The sequence below is a fragment of the Nicotiana tomentosiformis genome, chromosome 12 (genome assembly GCF_000390325.3).
Source record: "Nicotiana tomentosiformis chromosome 12, ASM39032v3, whole genome shotgun sequence".
In the NCBI taxonomy this organism is placed as follows: Eukaryota; Viridiplantae; Streptophyta; class Magnoliopsida; order Solanales; family Solanaceae; genus Nicotiana; species Nicotiana tomentosiformis.
In genome coordinates this window covers 134,772,872-134,799,562 of record NC_090823.1, presented here as the reverse complement: position 1 = coordinate 134,799,562, position 26,691 = coordinate 134,772,872, and the positions used below count along the sequence as shown (strand labels likewise).

The 26,691-nt window shown below is 34.2% G+C and overlaps 2 protein-coding genes and 2 pseudogenes across 2 annotated transcripts; 2 read left to right on the top strand and 2 right to left on the bottom strand.

The window, feature by feature from the left end:
* Positions 1 to 2,699: 2,699 nt before the first annotated feature.
* On the top strand, positions 2,700 to 4,666 carry LOC104119138 (uncharacterized). The gene has a single exon (XM_009630560.3). The coding sequence runs from the start codon at positions 3,135 to 3,137 to the stop codon at positions 4,488 to 4,490; it is 1,356 nt and encodes a 451-aa protein (XP_009628855.1). The 5' UTR covers positions 2,700 to 3,134; the 3' UTR covers positions 4,491 to 4,666.
* Positions 4,667 to 19,590: 14,924 nt separating this feature from the next.
* On the top strand, positions 19,591 to 23,409 carry LOC104119136 (ADP,ATP carrier protein, mitochondrial-like). Its single transcript, XM_009630559.4, has 4 exons — positions 19,591 to 19,743; positions 21,602 to 22,115; positions 22,225 to 22,596; positions 22,898 to 23,409. Exons 2-4 carry the CDS (start codon positions 21,621 to 21,623, stop codon positions 23,192 to 23,194), a joined length of 1,164 nt encoding a protein of 387 aa, XP_009628854.1. The 5' UTR covers positions 19,591 to 19,743; positions 21,602 to 21,620; the 3' UTR covers positions 23,195 to 23,409.
* Positions 23,410 to 24,067: 658 nt separating this feature from the next.
* LOC104119137 (receptor-like protein Cf-9 homolog) lies at positions 24,068 to 25,615 on the bottom strand (annotated as a pseudogene).
* On the bottom strand, positions 25,614 to 26,691 carry LOC138903442 (receptor-like protein 9DC1; annotated as a pseudogene).

The window sequence follows — 26,691 nt, the reverse complement described above, 5'->3', positions numbered from 1 at the left end:
TAAGAATTACTTATCATTTAATTACTGTATAGCATCACAAGATTCCTTATATGCTTTGAACCTACTGATCTTTATCATTTTTTTGGGAACTTGAATTATTTCTTTATTAGTTTAAAATTCAAATACATTTGTTAATAATATTTATTAACTTTCTAAACAAAGTTGTACTCGCTAACAGTGGCGGATCCAGAATTTTAAAATTATGGGTGCTCGCCGATAAAGACTCCAAAAAAGAGGAAAAATAAATTTACTTATGGGTGCTAACTCAATATTTATCTAAATATTTGTACAATTGCCTACGTAATTTACTAAATATGGTCAAAGTTAATGGGTGCTTAAGCACCCACAAGTGCCCATGTGCATCCGCCACTGCTCTCTAACATACACGCGTAATGTGCATATCAAAAGATCTCTCTGTCTACATACACGCGCAATGTATCTATATACTATATTAAAAATACGAACACTTTTAGCGAAATATCGTTCGTCTTTTCACCCTTTAAAACATATTTCATATTGAATAAAATTATAATTTAAGTTATTTTTCTAATATTTAGAACTTTAAAATCTACTAAATTTTAGTTATTAAATCTTTCCTTATTGAATTAGGTCCTAATATTTAGGAGTTTAAATCCAATTGAGATTTTTACCTCAAATAGGAAAGGATCCCTGTTGTTTTAAACTAATACTATTTCATATTACTAGTTTTTGGCTACGCGCGTTGCGCGTGTATCTTGATAAATGAATATAAAAAAATCCTAGATATATAGGATAAAAAATATTTTTTTATATTGTAAAATTAATTATTAAAAAAGAAAAAACTATGGACATATTAACTTAGTTTAATTTGCATGTTGGTTATTGTCTTAACCTAGATCATATGCTATAATATATATTAATTCGGAGTCGTCTTTTCATTTTGGAGACTTTGTAGTTGTGTATCTTGAAATTTGTTTGCTCATCAATCCTTAAATATATTGCTCATGTATCGAAAGTCTATCTTATCATGATACCCTGTTTCTTCTTCACGTTTTAGTATTCGCTATGTAAATAATTCTCTGGACATGTTTCAGTATCATATCAAATTAGGTTTTTTCCCTCGCTTCAAGTTCACGTAAGTTTGAATTCATCTTTCACAGAAGTCACTTCATAATTTTTATAATTTGTGAAAATCAAGATATTCAAATAAACTATATAAGGTAAATTTAAACTCCTAAATATTAGGACTCCGTATCTACATCAATTAAGGAACGATTTAATAAGCAAAAATTTAGTTGATTTTAAAGTCCTAAAATTTAGGAAAGTTACTTAAATTACGATTTTATCTAGTAGAATATATGTTTTGAAAGGTTAAAAATGGTGAACGACATTTTGTTAAGGGCCCTCCTACTTTTAATATTGTATAGATTCTAGAACTCTAAAAGAAATAATACACAAGGCCCTTTTACAATAAAAATAACTTTATATAATATAAATAAAATATATAAACAGAAATGTAATACGCAAATGGTTTCATTTATATGTACACAAGAACTTCATTTTCGTAGCTATCTATATAAATATGGTAATTAAGCATAAAAATTATATGCTTTATAATATTGTGACACATATTATATTTGTGTCATATGTCTTTATTTTTTACTATTACTGAATTATAGTTAATTAATACACAATTTTACTTTACTTTATCATTTAATCATAATAATTTAGTATATTTTCGTCTTTGTATATTGAATGAATTATGTTTTTCAATATATTGACCATGATTGAGGACTTTTATGTGGCTGTTTTCGCCTTATTGAGTTGGTTATATAGAACCAATGTTCTTCATTTTCAGAATTCATATTTTACTTTTATAACTCAAACATAAATTCAAACAAAATATTTATATAATTTTTAAAAAGCTTTTACTCATTTAGACAAGATACACACGCAACGCGCGTACCATTGACTAATATTACTAATAAGTTGCTAAAATAAGTATGACTAATAAGTACTATTATTTACTTGACTAAATACTAAAAGATAAATAAGTTAGGCATTTTATCTAAATCATGGAAACACTAAAAATAGATATCCAACACTATTTTCATTCATAGTACAATTGAATTGAATGTTTTTTATTATCATTAGTATTGATTTGATTTTGATTTAGGATTTATTCGAATTACTAACATTTATGGACTATAAAAGTTATTGGAACATCCAAAAATTATAAGTCCAAACTTGAAATAATACGTTAAAAGATAAAATTATGAAAAAGCTTAAGAAATATTTATAAACTACACTACAATAAATATTTCATGTATTAAATATATTTAAAACTTCTATAAAATATAATATCGAGTTGGTTTCGTTTCGTTTTGATTTTTTTTTAGTTAAAACCAAACCAAACCAAATATCGTCGGATTTTTTTTCCAACACCAAACCAATCAAACCAAACCATAATCGAATTTTTTTCTTGGTTTGACTCGAATTATCGGGTTGATGCGATTTGTCTGTTTCATCTGTACACCCCTAATTACAATATACCAAAAACTAAAGGGTGATTATTAGTAGAATAATTAAAAGGGAGACGTTAGGAAGCCACTTTTCATTTGCTTATTAGCTCTCAAAACAGTACTAATAAACTTTCTTCTTCCCCAATTTGCTTTATACTATCACACCTATAGCCCTTTCCCCCCCCCCCCGCACCCCCCCCCCCCGTCAAGAATCCATAGTCAGATCAGTGAAGAGGTAAAATAGTTTGTAACTTTCTTTAAGGTTCAAGTATTGCTACTCTTTTCTTAGTTTTTTTTTTTTTTTTAACCTGTTTTAGCTTTATGGGTATGTTAAAGATTTGATTTTCACAAGATTTTGGTAGCCCCAAAATGGGTTCTTTGTATATATTGTTATTGAGCTAAATTGGTGCTCAATTTTTCATGGATATTATCTTATGGTTCAAGATTCAATTTTTCTGGTGTTTTATGTTTGATAGATTGAGTTGACTTAATAGTGGTATGTTGGATTATTATGAACTGTGGGAGTTAGCTGCTTTTTAGTTTTAGTATTTTGGGTGTTTCAAGAATGTGTTTTTAGGACTGAAAAGGATTTGAAGGTTGGATTTTTAGTTGTGAGTTGGGGTTTTTTGGAAAATGAATAGTTCTGGTATGAGTGGTGGTTTTTTATCAGGGTATAATGGTGGATTTTTGGGGATGAATAGGCTACAACAACCTCAATTGAATAGTAATAATGCAGCTCATGGTCATCAGACTAATCACAATAATGTACAATCGTCGATGAGTACGAAATTGGGGCTTGAAAATGATAAACCAATTGGTCTGATAGATGTCAAGAGTTGTATGCCATTTGGGAAGGATAAAGCTGTTGGGCCGAGTAATGTTGTGAATAATAGTAATAACCCTAATAACAATACGAGCGATGAGGATGAGCCTAGCTTTACGGAGGATGGAAATGGCGATAACAATGGTGGGGCACTGGAGAAAAAGGGATCTCCGTGGCAAAGAATGAAATGGACTGATAATGTTGTTAGGCTTCTTATCCAAGTAGTTGCATGTGTCGGAGATGATGGCAGTTTAGAGGGTACTGAGGGGTTGAAAAGAAAATCGGGGTGCATTCAGAAGAAAGGTAAATGGAAAACGGTGTCGCGAATAATGATGAGTAACGGATGTCATGTCTCGCCACAGCAGTGCGAGGATAAGTTTAATGATTTGAACAAGAGGTATAAGAAATTGAATGATATTCTCGGAAGGGGTACTTCTTGTGCAGTGGTGGAAAATCCGGTTTTGATGGATTCCATGCCGCAGCTTTCTGCCAAGGCCAAGGACACTGTGAAAAAGATACTTAACTCAAAGCATTTGTTTTATAGAGAGATGTGCGCTTACCACAATGGACAAAAGATACCTGATTGCAATGATCTTGAATTTCCAGTTCACTCTTCACCTGTTGCGGCAGAGTGTGCAAAAGATAATAACGGCTCCCAGGGAGACGAAGCTGAAGAAAATGATGAAAGTGATGATGATGATGAATTAGACGATGAAGAAGATAACCATGGTGTTGATGAGAGAATGAGACGAGTTGAAGAAAGTGGCAGCTTCTTGCCACATACTAGTGGGAATGATAATTTTGTAGCTGAAATTAATGAATTTTTTCAAGACCCTACGAAATCGAAGTGGGAACAGAAAATGTGGATTAAGAAACGGATGCTACAACTAGAAGAGGAAAATATTGGCATCCAAGCTGAAGCCCTCGAGTTGGAGAAACGTCAGTTTAAGTGGCAAAGATTCTGCCGGAAGAAAGATAGGGAGCTTGAAATAGAAAGGCTGGAGAATGAGAAATTAATTTTGGAGAATGAGCATATGTCATTGCAACTGAAACATAAGGAGCTCGAGATAGACAGTAAGAAGCCCAATATTTCTTTTAATTCTGCACCTCTCAGCATAGATAGACCACGGGGAAGAGATCAGATTGATGCTGCTCGGTATCATTAGCTATTAATCATCGGAGATCTCCAAGTTTTGAGGCAACATGTATGTCATCAGCCCCTTCTGTTGTAAAATGTCATAAAAATGTTTTACAGCTCAATGCTGCAGCCAACTTGTTAGTCACTTATTCTATATTCTCCTAGTATTTTCTCTAAAATTAACTGCATCGCTTTGTTAGGAAAGTTGTGTTTGCCTTTACTCTCAGCGATTGTCCAAACTTCTACCACCAGAAATCATTTAGAATATGAATCTTGTGTACCTTCTAATCATCAGAAGTTGAGTACCAGACCAAACTTACATTTATAGATTTCTGTTCGATAACTGCTTCCTGACACATTCGTCAAAAGCCATGAGATACTGCTGAAGTTATCATCTTGCCTTTTCTGGTCTTGGTTTTATGTTCATATTTGTGGCCTGCAGCAGTTCATATGTCGATGAAATCATTACACTATTTTAAAATTACTGTAACACCCCCCCTCCACCCCCAAATACATACTTGCACATTTATTAATTCTGAAGATCTTATTTGAACTAGAAATGGGAAGTTTAACGAATATTTGGAAGCTTCATGTCGCCACTTGTACTTTGTTTAGTTCAGTATTTCACTTAGGACGTCCCTTGATCTACATATATTTCCTTCTATGTCGTTATAAAAAAGAGTATATTTCCTTCTATGCTCTCTTATGCGTCCAAATGTGGCTTTTGAAAAAGGTGAGCCTTTCCGAAACTATTCTGTTTGAAGCAGCCAAAGCTCTGAACCAGCAGTAGCTCCCAACAACTTCCATCTCCCCCCCGCATTTCCTTTGCAGATTCAAAAACTTTGCTATCAAATGGTCACCAGAGTCCGCATCTGTTTCTAGACTCAGTTCCTGCTTGTGCGTACACCACACACACATATTTGCACATGCGCGCATGTGTATTGTCCTATCGTGCAGAAATTTTGCAGTTGGTCATTCTGTACCCCTTGCTGCTGTTACTGCTTGTTGCTTTATTTTTACTGTTCCTTGAACCGAGAGTATCGGAAACAGCCCCTCTGGCTTTATAGGGTAGGGGTAAGGTCTGCGTACACACTACCCTCCCCAGACCCCACATATGGGATTAAACTGGGTTTGTTGTTTATCATTCTGTACCTCTTTGTTTCTAGCGACTGCGTATACTGCAAGGGATTCAGATTGTTCTTTAAAGAATGTTGACGAGTTAAGTTTGATCTTATGCTGCTTTTTAAATATCTGTATGCTAGTTCTCCTCAGTGTTGTAGAATCTATTCTCTTTGTTCTGTTTTCTCATGAAAGCCTCTCTCCTTCCTTGTTCTTGGGAAGTTTTCTGAGTTAAACTGTTAACTAGATGCCTATTTCTTTACTAGATATACTCGATATTAAGAAAGCAATAAACATTGAATGTTAGTCTTTTGAAAGAGCTTTATTTGTTTAGCTTCAATAGAATGAATGTGGTAAGGATAGAATATGTCCTACTTGTGACAAGAGCCAGGATTTTCATCAAGGGGTGTCAAAATATAAAGAAGTAAAAGCGAGGGAGTCTGTATAGATTTTTTTACCTAGCAATGTAGTGTAATTTTCCAACGAATGAGTGTTAAAACTCTGTCACTGTGTCCTGCAGTCGTTTGAAGGTGCATGCTACTTGATCGGCGACTACTTGATCGGTTCAATACATTTTTGTTTAGTTAGTTCATTTTAAGATGTTAGACCAAGCTCAAGAGGAACCAAACCAAATTTGTTGATTATAATTATAACATGTTATAAGAAAAATCAAATTATGGTGGATGTCTACTCTTCCTCCATGATCTTCTCAAATGCTTAATGACATATTCAATGACATATTTCTATGCTTAATGACATATTCAATGACATATTTTTCTTCACTTTTCATGCCTATATAAAGGTCTTGTAATAGATAGGAAAATACATACAATTGAAGAAGAAAATCTCTTCCTTCTCTCTATCTCCATTTCTTGTTCATGTTTTACTAAATTGCTTTTATTTCATAACAACATGTCTTGTTCATGTTTTACTAAGTTGCTTTTATTTTATAACACGTTATCAGCACGATTTGCTATTTTATCTATACTTCCTACAAGAGATAACAGAATTGTAGACTTAGCTTCGTTGAGGTCTTGACTTTTGTTAGTGTGTTATATAGAGTTCATCCTTCAATAGTTTCCATGTTTTGGGACTTTTCTTATACCACACTTATATGGCCATCAAACATTAAGAATTGCCCTCTACGATCATTCTAAGCGTACAAACAAGGTATGCACATTTCTAATAAATAAGTCAGATGAGGTATGTACACCTAGTATAAATTATAATTATGGTTTATAATTAGTATGCTCCTTCTCTCATGTTCTCACCTTTAACTCCCGTTTTAGTTACTTGGTGATACATGATGGTGGAAAGATCAACATACCAAGTAATTTTTCTAGAATTAATACTTTCCAATTGGACAATATCAGTTGATTGACTAGCTATATTTACTACAAAATCATGCTTGTGTTTTAAAACTAATTCATGAAAGTGTGTTAGGTTGTCGCTTACATGATGATATCCTCGTAATAATTTAAATGTATTTTCTATAATTTTATATAGTTTAGATAAATTGATCCTCTCTAAAAGGTTTTGTTAAGTTAGGCACCTATTTAACATAAAAACTATAGCTTTCATTGTTTGGGTGGTTTCTCTGCAGAAAGTATTGGATTACTTTATTTCACCAAACTTATTAAACACCATGATCAAAATGCAACACATGTAATTTGGTTTCTATTTGAGCTAATGTCATCTCACGGAATTGTTCATATGGTAATTAAATATATGTGCTTCACATTTGTAATATGAGGTTGTATTTATTCTTTCATCAACTAATTTTATAGGTTTCTTTTAGTATGCGAAATATTTGAGCATATCACATGTACGCAACCCATTCATACTTTCATATCTTTGGATTAACTTTATGTGCAGTGTTTAGTAAAAATATTTTTTTCAATTGTATCTAGTGAAATAAAGAACTGGAAAGGCATGTCTTTATTTGCTACATCTCTTATATGACAAAGATAATATTTCAACGTATATATATGTTCTGACCTTTTACATACTATGATAGATAATTATTAAGGTAATTTAGTAATAATATTTTTACCATAACATGATGTATTTCATTGAAAGTAAAATTGGCATATATCCTAACTAGCATTTTTGTTGCAGAGGAACTGTTTCAAGATTGAAATAGTTATATATGTCTTCTTGAAAGTTAATTTACTTATGCCTAAAATTATGAAGTAATAATATTTTAAAGGCTCGAGTGCGAGTCCTAATGAATTTTGGCCTATTATGCCAAAGATTGAGGGTAAGACGATGGGTTCAAGTCTCAACGCACTATGTTGATGAAAAGACGTTGGATTCAAGTTCCAATGCATTATGGCCTAGCATGCCTTTATATGGGTAAGACATTGGGTTTGAGTCCTAATTCACCATATTGATAATAATAATAATAACTAAAGAAAAAATAATGTAATTTTCATGAAAAAGCATGAAGCTTGTCCCACTTGATTTGCTCCATTTTTGAAGTGAATATGATAGCAGTGCATGATAAGTCTAAATAAAGATAAGTGGTTGACCAATGAATGTGGGCGTGCGAAAGGCCAAAATAATAATAGTTATCACTATGGTAATTATAAAAAGGGAGAAATTCTTTGAAGAGAATATGACTTGTGATAAACATTGAGATTGCATACTCATTCCTGAAAGTGAATGTGAAAATATATATATATGATAAAGATTATGCATAATAATGTATTTGTGCATAGTTGGATAAATACTACAACTCACCTCTAAGGGAGGTTTGAGACAAAGAAAGATAATGAATATTATTGTGTAGTTACATGAATATATCATTGGTCGCATGCATGTGATGCGCCAAAAATATTTTGTCATGCCTTATGAAAGTTATTAAAAGCAAAATTAAAGCAAGAAATTATTTTGCTTGTGATGATTTTGAACATGACAATTATTATGATATAATTCTCTTTGTGAAGGAGACATTCATTATATGGATGGTGTGACAAAAGATCTTGTAGTACAAAAGCAGTTAAGAGCTCTGAAAGAACTAATTTGTTACTACCCGGATGAATGAAATTGTTCATGACATTAATATTGTAGTAAGTCTCAAAAGAAATATTTTGATTTACAAATATATTAGCCAAAGTGGTTGGCATATTGAGACTATAAGTGAAAAGAAGATTGAATATCTTTATATTACTATAATCATACCGGGTAAATACGAAAGGTTACCTGACTTTTCTTCTATTTGTATTATACAAGTATAAGCATGATGATGCATTCACAAGCCACAAATAAACTAGAGGTTTACTGAAATAAATATTAGTTGGCATGACCGGTTGACCATCTCGATTCAATTATGATGCGAAAAAAAAAATTAATTGAGAATTATATTGGCATATATTGAACAAATATAAGATTCTTCAAGAATTCTCTAGTGCTGCTTATTTTCATGATATACCAGTTAAGGTTGGGATTGAATCCCTTGATTTCTGGAACGAATAAAAGGTGATAAATATATGGGCCCAGTCACCTTCCATGTGGACCATTTACTATTATATGATTTTAATAGATGCATCTATTCTATGGTCACATGTGCATTTGTTATCAACTTGTAGTTTTGCTTTTGCAAGATTGATTGCTCAAATTATTAGAACACAATTTCAGAAAATAAATTATGATGATTTATTTTGATAATACTGATTTAAATCCAAGTTGGTTTAGCAGAAATTATATGCCTCCAATTAGATCTAAACCATTGGTTATGAGAACAAAATTGGCAAAATAAAATTTGGCATGTGATGTATTATTTAATATACAACAACACTTGTACGCATCTAGCCAAGTTATGATAAGTTCTCCCTATCACAATCGGTTCAGGGTCAGGAACCAAATAATTTCCATCTAGAAATATGAATGTGCTATATGATTTAATTGTTCCACCACAATGCACAAAGATGGATCCCCAAATAAGACTAGGGATATGTGTTGGTGATCCCAACAATAGGGGAAAAAATGGGCAGCTGAAAAAATAATGCATGTAATGAATTATTATGAGTACATCGAGATCCTCGTACGAGAAAATATGAACTTGAAGTTCAAGTGATAATTCATTTGCAAAATATTGCCAGGCGTATTTGCTGACCCAAAGCTAAATGTCATATTCAGCTGCTAATGCTCCAAATAAAATAAAGTTCATAATGAATAGAGTCCATGGCATGCATAAAGCATAATAGACTATTCGGTTGCAAAGATAAAACTCCTTGAAAAATGAGAGGAGCAAATGTTCAAAATGGTCATAATAAGGAGGCAAGTGCTCTAGAAGAGCACCACGACATAACACTTCATAAGATCTCATGGGAGAGGCTCAGGTACCTGAAAATAATAAAGATAAAAAGATCTCAATAAGTTATATCTTTATTGGGTAATAGTAGAATCGATATAAAATGATCGTCGACGATATTGTTAATTTAATGTAACGCTCAATATTATTTATATTGACGAGGATCTTGAGCTCAAATCTGTCATGAAATTTGAACAGATAAATAATTGGCCAAATGAAAAGTACGCAATTAAAATTAATTTCACATGAAAAATATGAAGTTGGACGGATAGTCCCAACACTTGAAAGTATAAAGCCAGTGGAGGTATAAATGTGTTCTTATGCGGAAAAAAAGGGTCAAGTTGATAGACATAAAGACGACTTGTGTCATAAGAAGATTTATAAATATCCTGGCATTGATTATATAGAGACATGTTTTCCTGTGGTGGATGTCGCCATTTTAGGTTTTAATCTGGCAATACAAAAAAACCGTGATATGCGTATAATAAAAATCATTGAAGGACTTAAATTGTTCTGAAGCATATTAAGGTTTCCAAGAAATTTATTAAATAAAGCTTCAAAAATCCTTATACGGATTGAAACAATCAGGGCGCATGTGGTATAATCGCCTGAGTGAGTACCTGTTGAAAGAAGGGTACAAGAATGATTTAATTTGTCCTTGTGTCTTTATAAAAAGATCTGGATCTAAATTTGTTATAATCACCGTGTATGTTGATGGTTTAAATATCATTGAAACTCCTGAGGAGCTTCCTAAAGCAGTAGAGCTTCCTAAAGTAGTAGACTATTTAAAGAAAGAATTTGAAATGAAAGATCTTGGAAAGATAAAATTTTGTCTTGGTTTACAAATTGAGTATATGAAAGATGAAATTTTTGTCCATCAATCAATATATACTAAAATGATTTTAAAGCGAGTTTATATGGATAAAGCACATCCATTCCGACCTCATGAAAATAATGAAGAGTTTCTTGGTCCAGACGTACCATATCTTAGTGCAATTGGTGCACTAATGTATCTTTCTAACATTACAAGGTCTGACATAACTTTTTCAATTAATGTCTTAACAAGATATAGCTCTGCTCCTACAAGGAGACATTGGAATGGAATCAAACACATATTGCAGTATCTAAAAGGGACTACCGGTATGAGATTATTTTATGGTAATGATTGCAGTCCTGATCTTGTTGGTTATGCCGATGCTGGGTATTTATATGACCCATAAAATGTTCGATCTCAAACAGGCTATGTGTTTACATATGGAGCCACTGCCATATCTTGGCGATCGACTAAGCAATAAATCGTAGCTACTTCATCTAATCATGCTGAGATAATTGCTATTCATGAAGCAAGTCGAGAATGTGTATGGTTGAGGTCTATAATACACCTTATTCGAGACAAATATGATTTGAAGTGTAACAAACTACTCACAATTTTGTATGAAGACAATGCAGCATGTATAGCCCAGTTGAAGGGAGGATTCATAAAAGGGGATAGGACAAAGCACATTTCACCAAAGTTATTTTTCACACATGATCTTCAAAAGAATGGTGATATCAATGTGCAACAGATCCATTCAAGTGATAATATGGTTGATTTGTTCACCAAATCTCTACCGACGTCAACCTTCAAGAAACTAGTGTACAAGATTGGGATGCGAAGGCTCAAGGATGTAATTGATACTCTCATCAGGGGGAGTTAATACGCGTTGTACTCTTTTTTCCTTACAAGGTTTTGTCCCACTGGGTTTTCCTTGCAAGGCTTTTAACGATGCAACCAAAAGGTGTATTTCTAAATATGTGTACTCTTTTTCCTTCACTAGAATTTTTTTTTCCCATAGGGTTTTTTCCTAATAAGGTTTTAACGAGGCATATTATCTATAGACATCCAAGGGGGAGTGTTATAAGAAAAATCAAATTATGGTGGATGTCTACTCTTCCTCCACGATCTTCTCAAATGCTTAATGACATATTCAATGACATATTTCTATGCTTAATGACATATTCAATGACATATTTTTCTTCACTTTTCATGCCTATATAAAGGTCTTGTAATAGATAGGAAAATACATACAATTGAAGAAGAAAATCTCTTCCTTCTCTCTATCTCCATTTCTTGTTCATGTTTTACTAAATTGCTTTTATTTCATAACAACATATCTTGTTCATGTTTTACTAAGTTACTTTTATTTTATAACATAACAAAAATTATAACAACACGAACCATTTCTATAATAAAAATGTATGTCGAAAATGAGAGTAAGCGAAAGACCATCAGCAAACAATATCGTCATTTCTTTGTGGATAAAATTAAAATGTAATTTCTAAATATTTAAATGGAATTACCACGTGCTCTTTCCTCTTTTAAATTGTGTGAGGAGAAAGTACTTTTTAACTTCTTGTGCTTTCACAAAACAAAAGGGGCAAAAAATGAAAGAAAACTGTGAGAAACAAGTCACGCAGTTGGCAATAGAGGTGACAAAATAACATGTCATTGGCACCATATGGCAGTATTGTTGGAAAATACCAAATCATAGAATATTATATATTTATTTATATAGATATTAAATACCTATTTTTTTAGAATAAATTTTTTTATTTGACGCAATTGTATAGGGTGAAATATGATATGACACCTGGTCATCTAAATGAAAGACACGTGGAACTCAAGACGTGGATGGCCGAAGACCAAACACAGCCATTCCGCTTGTCACCGGAGGGAATAACATTCATAAAAGTGTATTAAATGCTCTGCGTCCGGTAGCATTTAATAAAGAATATTCTGCAGCATTAAGAGCGACGACCCGTTACAGAGAATTTGGCATTTATGTTCACCGTTACATCTTCATCAATGACCCTCATAATTGACATTAAAGGAGGGCACGATCCTAGGACCTCCTTCCCTAGATACATTTATAAATAGTGAGCCCAGTTATCATTGAAAAAGACACGAATTTTCTGGCTAAACTTAAACTGCATTCTATACAAAGCTTAATACAATCTTACTTTCCCGCTTTTTGATCTCATTATTGCTGTGCCCGAAAACCTTATTCTCGGAACTGTCATCTCTGTTATTTCATCAACATTTTAAGGCTAAGTATTGTACATTTATTCAATTATTGCATTAATTCAGGATCACATTAGTTCACTTGTCTAGAAACCACATATAAATTCTACTGTACCGTTTTACGGGTAAGCAGTTTGGCGCCCACCGTGGGGCCTAGACAGTTCAATTAAATTGATCTTTGCCTTTTTACTAACGTGATTTGGTTATTTTGTCTTAGAAAAAATCACAAAATGGCAGATAACACTGTTAACAACACGCACAACCCTGAAATTCGAGGAGATCAACCTCATTTCGAGGATTCAATCAGTGACACCCGCAATGAGGGGAATGACGCCACGCCGGTGCATAACAAGCAGTACCCTCTACAGGTTCGGGAGATAACTCCCGATGATACTGACAAGGAGCATGTCGTGGATGCGGTGAGGGTCATGCAAGAGCAACATGTGATCATTCTAGGCCATCTCACATGACAAATAAGGTTATGACGGAGCTGAAGCACGCATTATCGGGGGCTTTGAATAATGGAAACATACGAGATTCAATTCCTCCTGGTGTTCCCGCAAACCAAACAGCGCAGAGAGTCGACAATAACACTCACAGGGGTGAAGTTGGCTCCGATGGAGCTAGAGGGGAGCGGATCCTGTATCAACAACGAGAACGACCCGTTCAAGAATGAACTTTTATGGTTTATGAAGGAAGTAAACGCCCGCATGGATCAAATTCCGGGCGCGCCACTAGTATTGAAAGGACAGGACTCGAAAAAGTATACTCAATTGCCGTACAAGCCGAGTGCGGCACTAGAACTAATCCCGAATCGGTTCAAAATGCCCGAAGTGCCATGATACTTCAGACCCACAAGAGTATATTACCACCTACACAACGGTGGTAAAAGGAAATGATTTAGCTCCTCACGAAATTGAATCTGTGTTGCTAAAGAAATTTGGAGAAACTCTTATGAGGAGAGCTCTAACGTGGTATTTATTATTACCCGAGCATTCCATAGATTCCTTTGAGATGCTCGCAGATTCTTTCATCAAGGCTCATGCGGGGGCCAGAAAAGTACAACCCCGGAAGGCCGACATATTCAAGACCGCACAAGGAGAATCCGAATTATTACGAGAGTTCGTTACCTGATTCTAGAAAGAAAGAATATTGCTCCCGGCTGTCCCGGATGAATGGGCAGCTGAAGCATTCACCAAAGGATTGAATACGAGAAGCTCATACACTTCTCGGAAGCTGAAGGAGAGCCTGCTTGAGTTTCAGGCAACAACTTGGGCAGATATCCACAACCGGTACAAGTCAAAGATAAGGATCGAAGATGACCAGGTCGGTTCTACATCATCAGCCAAAGGATGGGAGAGGAGCCAAGAAAAATCAAAGGATGACTACGACGCGGACAAACGAACTTTGAGGGGCCGGTTGTTTCCTTACGAGCGGACCGAAGGCCATGACAGAAAATTTCGAGCAGCAAACAAGTTCACCGTTGACAGAGGGACCGATCGTGGTCGAAACAATAGATCATTTCAAGATAAAGAGATGTCGGGGTTTCGGGATCCTTTTTACCCCAGGTTATCGGAATATAACTTCAACGTCACTATAGTGGAGTTGGTGTTATCCATGAGAAACATTAAAGTGGCACGATTCCCGAGACCTACGAGATCCGATTCAAGCCAGAGGGATCCCAACTTACGGTGTGAATACCATAGGATGAACGACCGCCGAACAGGGGACTGCCGACACCTCTGGGAAGTGGTGGCAACACTATTGAAGAATGGTCACCTCAGAGAATTCTTGAGTGACCGAGCTAAGAACAATTATGGTTGTAACAGAGACAACACAGAGCCTTCGAAAGCAAGAGAAGACCCCCCAACGCCAAATGATCAATATGATCTTCGGAGGGAATGAGATTAACGGGGTCACCTTTTCGGCAGCGAAGAAGACGAAAGTATCAATAACTCATAGTAAAAGACTCCGGGAAGACGATATCACTTTCACGGAGGAGGACGCAGACGGATTGCTGTTACCACAAAAAGATGCACTAGTAACTTCTTTAAATGTGTTAGATTTTAAGATTAAACGTGTTCTAGCAGATCCAGGAAGTTCGACTAATATCATACAATGGAGAGTGTTGGAGCAAGCTAAACTCACCGGAAGCATTATTCCGGCAACAAAGCTCCTTACTGGATTTAACCTTGCGAGCGTGATGACCGGGGGAGAGATTTTTCTGCTCACGAACGCTGAAGGAGTAATGAAAATAACTCTCATTGAAGTAATAGATGGTGACATGGGATACACTATCATCCTGGGGAGGCCATGGTTACACGAGATGGAAGTTGTACCCTCAATATATCACCAATTGCTGAAGTTTCCAACGCCCGATGGAATCAAGCAGATAAAAGGTGATCAACCGGCAGTAAGGGAGATGAATGCGATTTCGGTTTCCAGTAGCAAAGGGAAGGAGCACACGGCATATCAATTACAGGAACCAGCACCTACTTCTGAACCAAACCGACATATAAATATATAATTTAAATATATACTTTTAAGACTCTATACAGAATTTTCTATAAAATACAATGTCTAGAAATAATTTGGGATCATCTCATGGGATGTAATATTTCATAGAAACTAGTCATAGAGTACGCGCGTACCTCGCACCAATGAATATAATTTTTTAAAATTATATAGTAGATGTTTTCATTGTATGATTTATCAAATAGTTTTTTTAAGTAAATTCTTGAATAAAGGAAGGAAGATATCTGCTTTATAAAAGTCCTCATATACTTTTTTATTTGAAATTTTATTTGGAATAACTTTAGGTTCTCGCACCATCTTTTATAAGCAAATATGATTATTATCAGGATAGAAAGATTATGTTGAGTAACGTTTTTACTTCCTTTAGCTCAATTATGATGGATAATATTAGTCACGCATTTTTCTAGCTTGATATTTATTTTCAATTACATGCTATAGCTATCACCCATATAGATTTATCGATACCAGAACTGCGAAACTTCACGATAATATTTTTGATAAAATATTTTCTTAAAAAGGAATTACTTGAGTTGACAATAGCTATTAATATTTTTCACATTAGCTAGCAACCTAAATAACAAATACACTCTGGCATAGTGGTTAACACCATAACTTATAATTGAGACACATGAATCCTAGTTAATGCTAGATAAAAGAATGAATTTTCCCATGATTAGTCCAAAAAGAGTAAATAAGGCAACTACTAAATTTTTTAATTTACACATTAATTGCCTCCTCTTTGAGATCTTGAAATAAAAAACCTATTATTTTGATCAAACTAATTTAATGTACTTCGTAAATATTTTTAAAATAATAATTTTTATTGTATAGTGTTTGAATATTTCAATTTCGTTTTTAAAATAACATGTACTTCACTTGAATATGATCATATTGACTAACTCATATGTATAATAAGACACTTTGAGGCAGAGAGAATGTATTCAAACTGTTAAAATGTCAGGTCATTTTAGATCAATTTCATTGATCTATCTGTTTCAATTACTTAGCATGTTATATTATTTATATTTTTATCTCTTTTTAGATCTTCTACAAAAAGATTAACCAAAAGCTCTCAATCCAATAAAAATATTGACAAATTAACACGATATCAAACTTATAATTCTAAAGCTAACCCAAGTCTTACATCTTCAAAATTTTAGCAATCCGATAATATCTTGAGCTTTTGAGTTAGATTTCTGTACAATTTGATTTTAGAGTTTTCGTCTCTTCTTCTTGCCATTATCTGCACTTGGATATATATAAAAAAATAAATTAATTTAAGAGTCATCTTGAAATGAAATATTTCTAATATCATATGGATTATTATTGTTTTTGATAAAATAATAATCCCAAAAATAAATTCTCGTAAAAGTTTACTTATATATAATATAAGTAAAATCTTACTCGGATTAAATTATTCCTAAATGTTATGAGTTCCTATATTTTCAAATAAGGAAAGATATAATAGTCAAAATTTTAGTTAACTTCATCGTTCTAAATACTACTCGTAGAAAATACTAATTAAATAACTTTTTTTGTCCAATATGATATATATTTTTAAATGATAAAGTGATCGATCAATTTCCTGTTGGAGTTTCGTGCTATTATAATAGTTTCTAGATAGATAAAAGAAAACAAAATTAAAAGAGTGAAATATTATTTTCTTATATATTTAATAGTTTTAATGTTATTCTTACATCGGCTTACAACTTAATGAGAATAAATTAATGTAATTTGTTGAAAATACTAAATGCTAGTAGAATTGTCCTTCAATAAAATTACTCTAGTTGTTGACTACTTCAAATGGACGTAAAATTGTGTACTGACCTTCCAAACATTTGACCTTTTTAATGATTTATTAAAGGTAAAATATTAATTGCCTTTAAGTCATAAATTTTATTTATATACTTCAAATAAGGAAATACTTAATAATCAAAATTTCAGTGAATTTTCAAGTTCTAAATATTAGGAAGATAATTTAATTACAATTTTATCCAATGTAAATTCTATTTTTAAAGGGTAAAAAAGCGAATGTCATTTCGCTAAGGGCCTTCGTGCTTTTAATATAACATAGATAGATATGAAGTGTATTTATTTTTATTTACTTTAAATAATGGGCTGTTTCACTTTTTTATGAAATGTTATTGAAATGTGTCAATCATCTCTTTGTTCTTTCATATTCATATATCAAGATTTCTTATATCTTTTTCGAATTTGAAATGGTATTTCGATAATTTAGAATTAAATAGAACATATTATTATTTTGGTATCATATTGATCTTTATGTTTAATTATTAAATTACCTCCAAAGCATACATAAAAAAAGTTATTGTTAGACGACTAAGAAAATAACTATCATGTGTTACTATAAAATATTCTTCCATATGAATAATTTAATAGACCATATGTTTGTCAATTTTTTTTAATTTGTACTAAACATATGCCCACTTATCAAAATTTTATCTATAAGTTCAACAAAGTAAGATTGAAATAATATTCATTTAATAAAAAATCCGAAAAAACCAACCCGACAAAACTGAACCAATCCAAACCAATATAGTTGGTATGATTTGGTTTTGATAAAAGCCGAACCAACCCGGTCCATGTACACCCCTGAGTGTGAGTAAGAATTTTTTATTCTTGAAGAACACAACCAAGAACAAAGTAAAAGAAAACAATAACAACAATAAAAACAAAACCCAGTATAATCCATAAGTGGAGAATATTAATATAACAAAAAAAAAAAAGGAACAATGAAATATCATGCTTCCAGAAAGTAAGCAGTTATTGTAAGCCTTCAAAATTGAAAGAATCAAGCATTTACCGTAGAAGGCTGCTTTCAATTTCCTTTAAAGGTCAATTACTTTATCATATTTTACAAGCTCAAAATGTGAAGGCATAAACTTTCATTTCAAGCCTAAAAGTATGACTGCTAATATACTAGTCCAAAAGCCAATTAAGTAGTTAGATTTGATTATATTTTTGAAATCTATTTGCATGGGCGGATTCATTGTTATAGTCGGGGTGGGACAGAACTCACTAACTTTCGATTCGAAACTTATATGTATGTGAAAACTAAGTATAAAGTGTTAAATAGATATTTCAAAAGTCAAAATATAAGTAACATCGAGTGCATATTAATATTTTTTCCAGTTACTATTATATCCGCATAAGAATTATCTTAATAATTTCTTATTTTACACTTTCTGCTCTTTCACGCGGGGCTGTTAAATAATTTCTTATTTAATTTTATCTTAAATACTCGAATACTCCACAAAGAAAATACTCTATCCATTCACTTTTAGTTGTCCACTTTGGACTTTTCACTCTCCGTAGAAAATAATAAATAAAGTGCATAGTTACCATGATACCCAAAATTAATTAGTGTTTAGTCGTAATGGATTTAAAAAATGGTTTGAAATGAGTAATTAATGCCAAAGATAAAATAGAAAAAATAATTGATGATTCTCTTGATATGCAAAAAGTAACAAGTAAAAATGAAAATTTATTTTTAGAATACTTGACAACTAAAACTGAACGGGAGAGAGTAATAAAGAAGACTTTGTCAAAATAGAAAAGTGTCATTGTTTTTTTTTTCCTTTAAAAAAGAGTAAGAATAGATCAAATACTTTTAGATATTTAGTGAATTTTTTAATACAAATACAGAGTTTGAGCAAAAATACTAAATTCACGGAAATTCATAAGCTTAAGGCTAGATTCGCCCTTGTCTATATGTATTTATTTGCTTATGTATATCCTAGATGTGGTCCCAACTTGAAATGTATCATTCTCTCTTAAGAATTTATAAAAAATAATGTTAAATAAATTGAAATAAAAGGAATATAATGTAATCAGGGGCGGAGCCAGTGTGCCGCATACGGATCCGGTCGAACTCAATAACTTTGATTCAAATTCTATATTTATTTTAAAAAATTCATTAAATATACAAAAATTATTATTTAGAATCCAATAACTCAAAAGGATTAAAATATCGGACTCGTGCATGAATATTTTTATTGTCAACGTTTTGAATGAAAAAAGCATTAAAAAAAAAGAGAGGGTGTAATTAAACAATGGTGTACCTCGAAACAAGGAATCGAAAGTGACTGGGAGCCACCGAAGTCACCTATATATAGCCGTATTCATTTACCACTTCAAAAACCCTTTTCACCCTCCCTCGTTCAGCTCCTCGTTCTTCTCTCCGATTACTCTCTCTCTCTCATCAGCTACTTCGAGGCGAGTCGAACGCAGGTTTCTCTCTCTCTCTAGAACATTCCTGTTGATTTTCTGAAAATATCATCAACTGCGTATATTTCACATTTGCTCGTTTCCGATTATCGTTTCAATATTTGATGTGCGCTTTTTTTTTTTTGGTTCAGTTTTGTAGTCTTTACAGGATCGTTACGTTTTGATGCGTCTGTAATGGTTATATTTTCTTCCAGGTTTTGTGTAGATCATTTATGTGTGTCTTTGTATCATGAAATTGAGTTCATGTTTATGTATCTGTATTTTTGTGGATTTAATATGTGTTTTATGTTTCATTTGCTACGAAATTATGATTATATGGACGTAATCGTTGATTTTACCGATTTAGTCAACATGCAATTTTGTAATTATGACTAATATTTTGGCTAGTGAAGTCCATCTCACGTAAGCATAACTGCATAAGCCTATTTGCAAAGTAGACTTTATTGACAATGTTCTTTGGGACCCAAAAATATTGCGTTTTGTGGTAGATATCATTTGCACAAATTGTATCTTTTCTTTTACAACTAAGGGGCCAAGGCTTTTTTGCCTATAAAAGGAAAGGCCATTAGTTCATTTTAAACACACCAACAAGACTTGAGTCTGAATTTCTTGTTTCTTCTTCTCCTCCTTTATTAAGAGTGTTTTGTATAAGAGTTAAGTGTTGGGAAACACTTGTGTGAACTCTTTCTTTGGAGTGGTCTTGTGAGTTTATTCTCTTGGAGTATTTGGGATTAATTAGAGTATTTACTCTAATTTTGTACTCTTATTGGTATAGTGAAATTGCTCCTCTCTGCTTGTGAATGTAGGTCACACTTACCGAACTACGTTAAATTGGTCTTCTTTATCTGCTTTAATTGACGTTATTATCAACTTGCATTGTCTTTGTTATTGTCATTATAACGTTGTTTGGCTAAATTCCGCACTACCCAGGTTCCCGATCCTAACGAATTTGGTTTGTTTCTTATGTTGTTTCTATGTATGTTTGCTTGTGTCTATATGTGTTTATGTTTGTGTGTATAATTTTTTGATGATGGTGGTGTGGTGTCTGGACAGCATGCTTGCACCTCGGCAATTCCACCTAATTAATTGCCTGTTTATGTGTGTATTTATGTGTATTTATGTTTACTGATATGAAATCTTAAACTGTTTCAGTGTATTATATGCTGTAAAAAGTTGCATAAGGTGGAGCAAGTGATGTAGTTTAGTGTTGGTTGTATTGAAGGCAAATTAAGATGATTCAGATGTTTAATAGTTATGAAATGTTCAATCATTTAACAACTAAATCCTTGGTGGCTACTGTTTTTTTTTTCCAGACTGTTGTGAAGACCATTGTTTAGGCATCGCCTTGTCACTCAGCTGATTGAAACACCTAAGTATTATTGTCAGATTAAACTGTGGTTTATCTTTGAACCGTTCAATGGTGAATTATGTTTTTCTATAAGGTTGTACTTTTCTGTTAAAACATAGCTAATATACTCCTGTTAACAATTTGTAATAGATTAGTTAATAAGCTATAAAAGAATCTCTTGACACCTCCATATCGTTTTGAGTGTATCCCATATTTAATTAACTTATTTCCCTTGAGAATTGAGAATTGTGAAGATGATACTCATTGAGAAAGAAACAGATCACCTTTTCTGGCAATGCTGAAATTCAAGACGAAAATCCCATTTGATGCAACTGTAGTTCCATGTATTGCTATGAAGGTGTGTTGTATTAGGAGATTGCACACTGTAGCTTCTGTGTAGTAATGTGGTTGTGATTGATTCAGATTCTTCTCACGAATATATGGGATTATTCTGAATCTTTTGAATACTCAGCTGAAACTTACAAGCTCTGAGTTGTTTATCCTTGTTTGCAGGAGTTTGTCCTAAGTTGCAATGGAAGGCATGAACCAGCACCCGACTGTTTTCCAGAAGGTAGCTAACCAGCTACACCTAAGCTCCAGTCTTTCCCAAAATGTCCATGCTCGCTATGGCGGTATTCAGAGGCCTGCTATCTATCAAAGGCATTATGCATATGGCAACTACTCTAATGCAGGATTGCAGACCTGCCAAGCGCCCCAAGGTTTATCATTGATCGCCGCAAATGCTTCACCAGTGTTTGTACAGGCTCCCACGGAGAAAGGAGTTGCAGCTTTTGCCACTGACTTCCTCATGGGTGGAGTTTCAGCTGCTGTCTCAAAGACTGCTGCTGCCCCTATTGAGCGTGTGAAGCTTTTGATCCAAAACCAAGATGAGATGATCAAGACAGGTAGGCTCTCGGAACCATACAAGGGAATTGGTGATTGTTTCAGAAGGACAATGCAGGATGAAGGGGTTGTGTCTTTATGGAGAGGAAACACTGCCAATGTTATCCGTTATTTCCCTACTCAGGTTTACCATTTGCCTTCATTTTGAGGATTGAAGTTTATGCATGTAGAAATACATTGGCAGCAGCCACTCTGTACCTTATTCCACGTTATGATAGATTATTTTTCCACAGGCCTTGAACTTTGCATTTAAGGATTACTTCAAGAGACTCTTTAACTTCAAGAAGGACCGTGATGGCTACTGGAAGTGGTTTGCTGGCAACCTTGCATCTGGTGGTGCTGCTGGTGCTTCCTCGTTGCTCTTTGTCTATTCATTGGACTATGCACGTACCCGTCTTGCAAATGATGCCAAGGCTTCAAAGAAAGGAGGTGAGAGGCAGTTCAATGGTTTGGTTGATGTCTACAGGAAGACACTCGCGTCTGATGGAGTTGCTGGACTATACCGCGGATTCAACATTTCATGTGTTGGTATCATTGTGTACCGTGGTTTGTACTTCGGAATGTACGACTCCTTGAAGCCCGTGCTCTTGACCGGAGGCCTGCAGGTTGGCGTTTCTCTATTTTTAGTGTCTTTGCTTTTTATTGGTTTGTATAGATGTTTGATAATATCGTAAGCTTATATGCATATATTCCAAGATTCAGAGTTGGAAGTAGAGGTCTGCAAAAATGTATTTTGGGGAATAAATGCTTGAAGTTGCATGACTTAAACTTTTGATCTGTTATGTTGCAATACCAAGAAGCCAATGCAAGAAATTGGATTTAAGATCTATAACATCTGCTTATGTGCTCAAAAACATAAACGCATAGTCGGAGTTACTAACCCCGGTTTAATATGGATGTTTACAGGATAGTTTCTTTGCTAGCTTTGCTCTTGGGTGGCTCATAACCAATGGTGCTGGTCTAGCCTCATACCCAATTGACACAGTCCGAAGAAGAATGATGATGACCTCTGGTGAAGCTGTCAAGTACAAGAGCTCACTCGACGCATTCTCCCAGATTCTTAAGAACGAGGGTGCCAAATCTCTTTTCAAAGGTGCTGGTGCTAACATCCTTCGTGCCGTTGCTGGTGCTGGTGTGTTGGCTGGATACGATAAGCTTCAGATGATCGTTTTCGGAAAGAAATACGGCTCTGGTGGTGCCTAAGGTCAGACCATATAGCATCCTTTATTAGGATTAGATGTTGATGAAAATCTTTTTGCAGCTCAATGTGATGATTCATTTGGAAAGACGTTTTAGGTTTTTCCTCTTTTTCTTTTTGAATAATTTTAAAAACTTTAGAGCGGGTTAGAACCTGGAAATCCCCCACACTTATTTCCCCCCTTGATAAGGGTGTTTTATACATATTCTCATACTCAGAATCTTTCAGTCTCGGCTCGAATTTTCACAGCTGCATCTCTTTATATTTCTGCTGATATGATTTCTTTTGTCATCGCCGTTTTCTTTCCCTTTGTATGAAAGTCCCTGATTTTCATATTCTTTGAATTGATTATTCGATCTATCTCATTTCCAATCAACAGAACTTTTGAGTTCATTCAAAGTTGAAAATATGAACTTGAAAACAATATCGAGCTAATAAAGCAAGTACCATATTACAAACTTATCCAAGTCGCAAAAAGAACACAAATGTAAACGCAGATGGGATATATGTTACAAAAATAAAGCTTGAAAGTGAACATAGGAATAGCCAAATCCATTAGCCTTGACATCTGATATTTTGAAAAATAAAAATAGTGAGTCAAGCACTTCTAAATTGTTTTCCAATATAAGAGAGTTATATAGTCCCTATAGTAGCCCCTATACAGCAAATTGTGGCATATGTTTCTTTCTCTGTCGCATGTTATAGTTAATTTCTTATTAGCGTAAAACATAAACAAAGGCTAATCCTTCTCAAAATCTCAAATATTTCAATATTTGGAAAGAAACATATGCTTAGTAGAGCACTGATTAGTTCTAATAACAGAAGTATAAAACTAAGATATTACTATAGTTACAATAAACTAAAAGATCGACGTAGAGCTTACTTTGAATACCTGCAATTCTGAATTAAAATCTTGCTCGATTGGTAACTTGTCTAGAAGCGATAATTATTTCATCTTCTGTAATGCCTTTGACCTCGATGCTTCTTTTTCCTTCGCATAATAATTTTGTGTTCCAGCCATTCAATGATTCTTGAAAGCCATTTCAGATTTCCAGTTGAAATCATGAAATATATTATGGATAATCCAATACATAGTCCACTTCCATATCCCATAAGAGCAGCTTTCCAAAAATCATTGAGAAACTCATAATTGCTTTCTTGGTCATCTAGTGTAGATACTGTATCAGTATTATTTGTTTCTGATACCCTATCATTACCACAACCTTTTGAAATCGGAAATCCACGTAATCCATCATTACCTTCGTATGAATTCTTCTGAAATGTAGCAAATTGAGGTCCTCTAGGAATGCACCCTTCAAGATAATTGTGGGAGAGATTTAAAACTTCAAGAGATGTAAGTTGAGAAGCGAGTTGTTCTGGTATCTTTCCTGCTAGCTGGTTAAACGAAAGGTCCAATGATTCGACTACAGATAAGTTTCCAAGTGATTGTGGTATATGACCTAGTAATCCATTATGAGATAAATTCAACACCAGAAGCGAGATGAGATCTCCCAGAACACTAGGAATATGTCCTTCAAATTTGTTGTTTGAAAGATCGATAGTGGTGTACAATGACAAGATTCTCACAACTTCAAATTGTGTAACCCCTTTGTTACAATAGTTACCGAGTCTAGGTAATATCCATCTTTTGGTGCCTTCATGGAACGATCAATTCTCCTCATGGCTTTCAAATATTTAAAAAGACTTGTTGGTAATTCTGCTGAAAATGCATTGCCAGAGAGATCTACTATTCTAAGTTGAGGAAACAAATTAATCCTTGAAGTTCTAATGGATCCATACAATTTATTCGATCTCAAGCTTAAAACTTGTAGCTCCGGAAGAGTTCCCAACCACATAGGGAATGTGTCGTTAAAGTGATTGTCTCCTAAATCAAGAACTTCCAGATGTTGGCAATTTAGCAACGATCGTGGGAGTTTTCCCTCTAGCTTATTGCCATGCAAGTTGAAGCTTTTGAGTCCATTCCGAAAGCTAAAAGCCATTTGAAGATCCCCAGAAAGACTATTGCGTTGCATATCCAAAACCTCGAGTTGGCTACTCATGTTACCTAAACATTGTGGAATTGCTCCCTCCAAATTGTTTCTTGCCAAGTCTAAAACTCTTAATGATGTCACAGTGCAAACAGAAGAAGGGATCTCCCCACTTTGATTATTGTTTGATATAAAGAAGTATTCTGTGAAATTTGGTGGAATAGGTAATGGCCCTTGAAGAAAATTGAACTGTAAATCAATCCAATATACATAAGATTCAGGAGGAATTGAGTCCACACTTTCCAGCATGTTGTGGGATAGATCAAGATATTCCAATGAAAACATCCAATTAGACAATGCCCAATTAGGAATTCTTCCTTGAATCTTATTATATGAAAGATCTAAAGTCTCGAGACGCTTTGCGGATCTCAAAAACTCCAATTCTTTTACTTCACATGCTACCAATAGTAACCTAAAAAGCGATTCGGGCAAACTAAGTTTAACTTTATTCTCATTAGTCAATGAGATACGATTATATGAAAGATCAAGATCCGTAAGCTGATTATGGTTTGAAAAGTAGCTGACATCCACTTGACCACTAAGATTCAAGAAAATTACCAGACAAATCCACTCTAGTGAGATCTAACTCGATGAGAGATGCACTGCTATTCCATTTGGTCTTTGTAAAATAACCACTTACCTGAGCATTGTGTCCTAAATCAAGAACTACCAAGTTTGGCAAGTGAAAGATACTCTAAGGTATTATCCCATGCAATCCTGTGGATCCCAACCTTAGAGTTGTTATATGGGAAGATAAATTTGGAGGAATAGTTGAAGAGATGTTTACATTTGTAAGATCAAGCTCAATACTGTAATTTGGAAAGATGAGAGATTTCAGAAGGAATTTGACCTGAGAAAGAGGAGCTGGTAAGATCAAGATGCGTCAAGCTCAAAAGCCTACCAAATGAAGGCGAAATGTGTGAATCAGAGAAGTCATTCTGAGAAATGTTAAGTCTTTGGAGATGAGAGAGCTGGAAAAGGCTGTTGTTGGAATCAATCTTCCCTTTAAGCTGGCTGCAACTTAGGTCAAGTTCAATAACATGGCCAGTAAACGAACAACAACAACAACCTATTATAATCCCACTAGTGGGGTCTGGGGAGGATAGTTTGTACGCAGACCTTCCCTCTACCCTGGGGTAGAGAGACTGTTTCCGATAGACCCTCGGCTCCCTCCCTCCAAGAACTCCCCACCTTGCTCTTGGGTGATTCGAACTCATAACCTCTTGGTTGGAAGTGGAGGGTGCTTACCACTTGAGCAATCCACTCTTGTAAACTCATCGCATATTCCATGAAACTGTTTTTGGATAACACCAACTACGTGTGGGATCTATAGTAAGCGTTTCCTTGAATTTTATAAGGGCCGCGCTTTGATCTTTGGGACACAGAGATGAAGAGAAAGAAAATTTACAGAGAAAGACAACTAAGAGCACAACTGAGAGCTGCACGTAGCCCAT